Source organism: Adelges cooleyi, unplaced genomic scaffold (genome assembly GCF_023614345.1).
Source record: "Adelges cooleyi isolate 19-005CV unplaced genomic scaffold, UGA_ACOO_1.1 ACOO_flye_CR_arks_rails_tigmint_CR_PRNA_167, whole genome shotgun sequence".
In the NCBI taxonomy this organism is placed as follows: domain Eukaryota; kingdom Metazoa; phylum Arthropoda; class Insecta; order Hemiptera; family Adelgidae; genus Adelges; species Adelges cooleyi.
Genome location: NW_026095824.1, coordinates 1,418,568 through 1,427,639, shown reverse-complemented (window position 1 = coordinate 1,427,639; position 9,072 = coordinate 1,418,568). Strand labels below are relative to the sequence as shown.

Sequence of the window (9,072 nt, the reverse complement as noted above, 5' to 3'; positions counted from 1 at the left end):
TTCAATCATCTTAACGGAACTCATAAATTAACAACAATAACATTTTAAAACACAAGTAAATAATTTAACAGCGAGGAAATTAATAATCCCGCATATTAACGTTTCATTTAAAATTTAAATTGTTACCTTTGTTCAGAATTATTTTTAGATATTAAACCACTAGTATTTCTTTATTTAATCAAATAAAATAATATAATACTAAGTAATAATAATAATAAATTCAAATAAAACTGCTCTCTCTCTCTCTTGCTGGTGAAATGAAACGTGGAATATATTTTAAGCGTGGTTAAATTATTATAGCTATACACTTTTCTTTGTAACTCCAAACAATGTTAATTTTCGTATTATAAACATTTGGAAGGACACAATATTTTGTCTTTCGCTAACTGTCAAGACTTGGAAAAAATTAGTAGGTATTAAAGTACTATTTGATCTAGTGACAAATACCCTGTATGTATTACAGCATATTTTTCACTATTAGAGAGAGTAATTTATTTTTCATGTTTAAAGGTTTTGTATTTTTTGTACAAAATTGATATAGGTTTTTTAGATCCAGATAATTACAACATATAGTTTTATCCTATGTGGTATTCGATGAAAAATAGTGTTGCCGACCTACCGTCGTCATTTTTAGCTATCCACGTCTGCTTGTTCCTATACATAAATATATATATGTATAATTGTAAACATTGAACGGAACAAAACAAACGCCTATAATTTATACTTTTAAAAAAGTTTGAAAACGGTATGCACAAGTCAAAGTGTTATTTGAAAAATTGGCTTCGTCGACGCGATTTGAACTGAATAAATAATCGTTTTTTTTCGGTTTTGGCGCCGTTCAAAATAAAACAATAACAGTATACACAAATATTGTCTCACGAGGAACGCGCAAATAATTTGTAGCGAATAAACAAGAAAAAAAAATAAGGAATACCGCGAAACTAGGTAGAAACGACTAGCTCGCAACAAAACGGGTGAATTGGATTTTCCAATATTCGTCTTAAATGTTAATTGTGCATAACTGGCATCGACGAACGCCTCGGGGTGGTTAAATTTAAACAAAGGGCGCACGATACGATACCTTGCACAATAGAGTATATTATAATATTTGTACGTGTACAATATACACACCAAGTTGTTTTCTAAAATCAATGTAAAACGGTTTTTTTACATGTGTAGCTAGGGGCTTTGTAAGCATGAAACCGTTGGCTCCACGCGTCACCATTAATAATGTTATTATTGTGTACAATATTATATAAGTGAACATTAAATTGGGGTTTGTTCTATAATTGGGAAATAAATATTAATATTATAAAATAGAAAAAAAAAAAATAGAAACACCCACTTACTGAAAGACGGTTGATAATTATTTTGATGAATGCGCGTCGGTCCGGTTTTATTACACTGCCATGGACGACATTAAAATTAACTTGCAAACCATTTCCATGATAGATGTTGACGTTAATGACGAAAAACGGCGATTAGTCGATACCTCACATAGAATATAATGTTATTGCTGTATCATTTATATGTTAATAGAGGAATATCTATGTGTATTTTGTCGTTTGTTCATGGAAGGGTGGCCTCATGAGTCATGACGCAATGCGATAACGCCTTCCGAGCTCCAACCAATAATTATTGTTAAGTGATAAGGATACAAGTGACATTTTATCGTAGCGAAGCTAAAAAACCTTAAATATATTACATTATACAAAATATATTAGTAGATTTGCCAACTTCTGTCTTAGTTGTTTTCAAATTGTCTTAAAGAGGTATTATAAACACAACGAATAGAGACACTCTTAAGAACACATAGGAAAAATAGTTATAATTTTACTCTTGTATAAAATGTTACTCTTTTGATTCTGATCATTTCAGTTTTCTCAGTATAAAAGCGTAAGTATTGAAATCTTTAAAAAACACTAGCTGTAAAATATTACAACTTGAAAATATGTCTGTAGTATATCAAAAATATATTTTCTTTCAAATGTTTATTAACTACAAACATTTTGACATAATTTTACAAGACAAATCACAAGGTATTTTGATTGAAAAGAAAAAAAATATCCGTGGTTATATTATTTAATATTATACGCCAAAAAAATACTTATTAAAGTTTATGTTGAATGGTTACCGTGTTACAAATTCCTGACACTTTGTCGCTGAAAACTGGAGTGTTATCTTTGTTTGACAGTTTTACAAACGTTTATTAAGTCCAACAGTGTCGTATTCTCAAATAAATTTTAGCCTTACTCAGGTATACAACAATTTCATGTTACCCGTTAAACAAAAACGATAGCCGTTAGTTGATTTATTTTTATTGTCAACGTAACACGATTTCAGTAACACGGCGCTATAAATAGGCAAATCAACTACGCCAAAGTCGATAAAACTGAACGGTGTATATTTGGTTTGAATTGAATATTTACATCCTGATATTATTGGCTTAGCGAATTTTATAACACCGTAGAACCGGACATAAAGTAAAAATAACACTTATAAAACTGAACCCAGGCACTGGCGTGTAACTTAAGTCTAATAGGGAGAGATTGTTTTTCTGGCTATATTAGTGTCATATATTATTGATTGGTCGGAAAACGCGTGTGCCGTCAGGTGCCGGCTTTTATATATTTATTTATTTATTAAGGCTAACGCGGGCTTCGACCCCAAACAGAACGACGTTCCCGACCGTCGTATGCATTGTAACAGAAGTATCGGGGTTCGGATCGAGGTGCTTAATAATAATCAGGGGTCCGGTTCTATATATATATATATATATAGGACTTGGATTTCGTACGGGCAACGTTATACTTTTGCAACGCAGAGCCGTAGGCGCGATTCGAATCCCAACTTGTTTTGTTTTCACCTTAACACATCCAAGACGAAAACAATTATTTCGGCACGGGCGCAACTTACTATTCTAGAACCGCCACCGATAACAATAATAATAATAATAATAACGATATTGAATAATATACAAAGCCGTCGAGACCGGTATACTACTCCGGCACATACCGCGGTTCCTTGTGCCTTGTTCCGGTGCAATCAATACGAGCGCATATAAACGCTACAATATAATGTACCGGCGGCGGCGGTGGCGGCGAAGGGTATCATCAACCCCGTATAAATAATATACACACAGATTTTTGCTCAGACTACCGTCGCCGGCATCGTCATCGTTATAGATACACTATCGGCCTACGTGGAATTTCCAAGGAAGTTCGTCGACTCGGATACGGGCGGCGGCAGACGGTTAAGGATCGAGTGGCGGTGTTACTGCTGCCGCTTTAAGAACGAGACGGTTTGTGCCGAAGGAAGCGGATGTGCTATCCGCAGAGAGAGGCATTTTAATCTGTTACGCCGCCGCCGCCGCCGCCGCCCCGTGACGTCATTGTCTCCGGTCCGTGACGTCACTGTTCTATTGTACGCCCATATATATATATATATATATAATTTATACGGCAATCTATAACGCGGCACAAAAGCGGCTCTCGTGCATTGTATCGACGATAAAACAACCGATGACCCACTGTCCGTTCGTCGGCCCCACGATACCCCGAGATACGGCCGATCGCCTCCACGCCTCTATATTTATAACGCTACACTATGTAACTGAAAATATTTACAATGTGTTGCCCAAAACTGTTTTCTAGCTCACCGCAAACCGGCGCCGGCGATCATAAAATGTAGTTAGTTCCGGTGTCAGGGGAATTTCACGTTTTAACTGTTAAAATCTAATTTTTGCTGATGTTTGGCTCGACTGATTTGGACGGCCATCCAATAGTATTTTTTTTTAATTATTCTTGAAATGATGACGAATTCGGTAATCCAGATATTATATTAGATTTCGATTAACTAGCCTCTTGGTGTACTTTAGACTGTATTTGTTTAGGAAAAAGGATTTGAATGGATGTTATGTACATAAAACGAAATCCGACCTCTGCCGAATTTGTATATGATGATATGACAAATATACGATAGACTATGGTTATTGTGACGTATTATTTTTAAGCGGATGACACGGTATACATTCTGAATTTTGTACTGTTTTGGGTTTTCCACAAAAATAGAGTACCTATAAATCGATTTGTAAAAATTGACCGTGTATTTGTTTCCTACAGACTTCCATAAATTACAGATTGCTACAATAAATCATACGGTTTTGTTTGAAATATGGCAGGCATTTTTCATTTAATATGTATACACAATACTGCGTGCTGGAAACATACATTTCTATGAATACATTAGTATAAGTTATAAATTCATAAATGCGTTCATTAATGTCCTCATTTACTTGTTTGGAAATTAAGGAGAATAATTGTATAAAACCGTGTCATCGAACATATTCTTCATTAATATATGCATAGTTAAACATATAATAATGATAATCTAAAACATATAAACTTGAAAAAATAAACAATATTAATTAAACAAAATAAGTAACAAATTTAGTTTTCCATTTAATTTTTTTCTAACAGTATACTTTTAATAGTAGGTTAAGGCATAATCTTATTTATTTTATATAATTGAACAAATAAGTTTAATATTCCTTAATTTCCAAAATAAACTTTTTTCATATTATACTCAAACTACATTTTTCTAACGTAATAATTAGTAACCACTAATGGCATACACTTAATTCTTGTTATGTTGTGTATTATTGTTGTAGGTATAAATGAAAGAACAACAACAAATGTGATTATAGTCACCAAAATGTAGGTACTGACTAGTAGCTAAACTAAAAAGGACGACATGTGATATGTCCAATTTAAGAATATCATTATCACAACCTTAATAAATACTAAGTAAAACCATAAAAATCCAAAAACTATAAATCTACTAATAATACCTGGCTCTAAATTAATATTAAAAAGTTTGTAATAAAAACTTTAAAAACGTTCATGAACATTTTAATAGTATATTCGTGTGTACAACACTATTGTAACTTCGTTGTGGGTAGATATTAATGGCTTGATGGGTTTAATGGTTACACACACGGTTAATTATTTTTCTGAAGTTTTTGCTAGTTACAGAATTTATTTCCTCACGTAAAATATTTTATGAATTTTCTCATATAATAAATCAGAAAATTCATACGTACTATCTATCATTTTTAGAAGCCTAAAAACAGCCATTAATAAATAATACTATTAAAAATAGAAACTTTTTATTACGAGTATGAAAAATACTGAATTTTATTCAGATGGTTTTTGATATAATAAAAAACACATATACACTTACAAAGAATTTGAACGCCTACTTGCTTGCGAACAAGATCGTTAAATATTTTATGGGAATTCTCAGTAAAATCTGTTTTTACAGTTTTTATATGTGTTTTAAATTCTAGATAATGGGTTTTGTAAGAACTTTTATAATAACACACGGCTAGAGCAGATAAAGGCTTTTATTATATACAACAGTTATACATTATATTTCTTAGTTTTTTTTTTTAAAGTATCTACGGTTAGTGCGGGCGGGCCAAAAAAGTCATTAATTTGGGTACAAAATGTTAATAATAATCAAAATCTTATGTTATTATTTTAAATATGGCAAACCCTTTTAAAATGTAAGTACTAAGTTTCTGTGGGGTCCACGTGGTTGGAGCTGCTAGTATGATCGATAACAGGGGATTTAAAGGATGTGCCAAGACAAAAAACATAAACACATTATACGTATAGGGTGTGAACGACGACCGCCGGTAGCAGGTAGGCTAGGTTAGGTGATGTATCTGTGAAACTTTGTCTCGTAGACGGCAACCTTCAAAAATCCATCACAGTTGGGCTGAAACGTGTACGTTATGACTTCGGCGCGTTCCTTACACCGGATGACATAGGGGCAAGCGCACGATTTTTCCAGCCCGATTTTCTGTTGTTCGCTCTCTTGTCCTATATAATTACACTGGCTGCGCAACGGTTCAACGTCAATGTCGCCTTCGATTATCATATTTTTCTTGTAATGCAAACACACGTCCGTGCACAATTTCGTGCCTTTGGGGGTGAACGTCACCTTTGCCAACTCCTCGGCGTACATCAAAAGCTCTATTTCACACAGATGAACGGTAAGACTACCCGGGAACTGCGGTCCTGTAAAAACCGCGTAAAATCATATTCAGTACGGTAGTATATATTGGTTTGTATAGGGGCTACTATACGAATGGGAACATATTGACAAACACAGATTCTCACCTATAAACATAGAAGAAATCAATAGGAAACAGTAAAAGATTTAGACACGGTGGCCAACGGGTGAATGGAACTAATTATGATTATTGTAAAAGGTAAAACTAAATAGAGGACTTTGAAACGGACACTAGAGTATAAACGTCATTTAATCAGCAATAACCAAATGATAATAATTGATGTGCAGAAAAGAAATGTGAGCAACAGAGAACAGTGGAAACCAATCTACGGTTTGAAAATGATAGAGATAATATACGATTATAAGCGAAATGCATGTGGCTAATTTATATAACAGGCCTGGCAAAGAAATGAATTAATTAACAGCCGAGGAAGGGTAATATTCCTAGGTTAATATGCTTATGACTTAATACCCGTTGTGCATACCCAACACGTCCAAAGGATCACGATAAAGACCTTGACCGTCGGACGGCGATTCTACTAACGATTTGTTGTTGACTGCAGGACCTTGTAAGCCTACAATATAATTAATCGGATTGACAGCTAGAAACGGCTGCTTGTTCGGGATACACCACACCAAACTTGTTATTGTGACAAACACAAATGTAACTGCAAACGTGTGCATACTGTACATACTTCAGGTTTTCAGGTAATAGTTTTTTAAAGATGATATTTTTTTAAAGAGATAACTATAAATTAATTTCCGTATTGATTGTCATATTTTATCACTATGACTTTTGTTTTCAGCCGGTATTTTATTGTATGATAACTGAAAAATTCGGAAATATATTTTAAGCTAATGATAATGTTTCTTACGTTATACCGAGGAAGCATCAGAGCTGGAGACAAACTATGTTCTTGCATCAATCAATTTGTCAAAATCAATTCTACATCGTGTACTTACTTTATTAAATAGCCGGTATAATATACATGAACAACGTTATGTTTTTATACAAACAAGGATGAAACTATTATAAATTAAGGCAATGGACGATTTCAATGTAGTATAGATGATTTTGGCCGAGATAGATATAGCTAGAAGGGAATGATCAGGCATATGAAGTAACTCATTTTTGGCTCGTGGTTCATTGAACTTACGACAAGCCTACACAATGCCCAAATACATCTTAAAATCATATTTCGCAGCAAAATCCATTTAGGAAAATTACTTTCTTCGTGGATACGACGATACTAATCAATAGTTTTCAGGATAATATAGTTTTGGTATCGGAGGATAAAAAAAAAAATCTTTCTAAAGTAAATACATTTTTTTTTTTTGCTTTATATTTATAAATTTATTGTCATACATCTAAATTTAAACACTAATACTATAATAATAACGCGATTATACTACAGAGTAACTACATCTGCATAATATATCGACAAAGCAACAAATTTGTTGTTTGTAATCATAAATATGTATATACATATATATAATATACTGTATATAAATCTAAATTTTGATATATCAAACTTTAAAACAAATCACATTTCAGTATTATTATATTAATAATAATGATAATAATATTTTTGAGCACGACTAAAAAAAAACAAAATGATCATAATTAAGTATACATAACAAAATGATAAAAAATGTTAATTCACAAGCGTTTTCGTTGGCGAGACCGTATGTGAGTACGACTGCTGGGTTATGTTGAGTCGTGATATTAACGATATAAGAAATAAAAATATATATATGATATATGTATTTTTCATAAAAAAAAAAAAATTATTAAAATAATAACCGTGTTAATCCACTATGTACACACGAAACACAATATAACGACGACGGACGGCCGAAGGAACATGTTCGTATTAGGTAAAAATTAAAATACAAAATAATAATAATAATAATAATAATAATAACTGTAATCATAATCGTAGTAGGTAATAGAGGGAATTTGGACGGAGTAAAGAAATTAACATATATATGTATAAAAAAAAAATGCACATGTCCTATGTATGTTAGTTATGCGTATTATATGGCAACTCGCTACTCGTGTTAAAAAATTATTATTCTACGACTAAAAAATATTATGGAAAATATTAGACAATAACTCAAATTCTTTTCGAGCAGCACTTTATACTAACGTAGAGGTGTTTACACGATTAAAAAAATAATAAACGTTTTAATTATATAATATTCAATGTAAAAAATAATATTACTTTTCCCAATACAGTTTAACGAACAAAATCACAAGGAATCCTATAACATTCGATAGATTTTCATAAGACCGTTTTGCTTTTTATTTTACTAATGTTGGTGACATAACATTTTGTTCCATTAAAAACAACGTGTTCACGCGTTTCCCGAAGCCGTGGTATATTCGATCCATTGGACGGATTCGGCTATGGGATTGAATACAGACGGTTTGGACGATCGACCGTGACCACCCACGTAGCTGAGCACTCCCTGCAACTGCCATAGGCCGTTTTCGGCCAGACACATCAACGGAGAACCGATTTCCATCTGTAAACATGACATTGATAACCGTTAGCAAAAAAAAAAAAAAAGAGCACAAAGAGTACTGGAGCTGTAACTTTCATGGAGAAATCACAAACTCCTCAAGGACACCCATTGATCGTCCTTCAGGTTACTCGATTCCGATTGCACTTTGCGCGACTACAGCAGCTATACTAGACCTTCTTATAATTAATTTTTGTACAGTCCTAGGTTGTCAATGCAAGAATCCCGTGTCTCGAGAAACAACGTTAGCACTTCTAAACTCAAATACCTGAACCGGAATTCTATTTTATTTTGACCCTGGTAGGTCTCCTACACAATAGTCCCATTCCCGGTAATTTTAATAATAATTGACTAACATCTGTTGCGCTCGCGAACATTATAAAACTTCCAACGAAGTCGTTAAAAAACTTCCCCACGGTAGGGGCGGTAACAAGGTCGTACCTTGGCGTAGTGTTGCTGTAATATTTA

General features: G+C 33.2%; 1 protein-coding gene across 3 annotated transcripts in view; it reads right to left on the bottom strand.

The window, feature by feature from the left end:
* Window positions 1–7,527: 7,527 nt before the first annotated feature.
* Window positions 7,528–9,072, bottom strand: part of LOC126848042 (uncharacterized) — a 48,572-nt gene continuing 47,027 nt past the window's right edge. For all 3 annotated transcript variants that reach the window (XM_050588549.1, XM_050588552.1, XM_050588551.1), the window contains one exon: window positions 7,528–8,607. In XM_050588549.1, coding sequence (XP_050444506.1) covers window positions 8,437–8,607 — 171 coding nt within the window. In that variant the 3' untranslated portion in view covers window positions 7,528–8,436. The remainder of the gene's footprint in view (window positions 8,608–9,072) is intronic.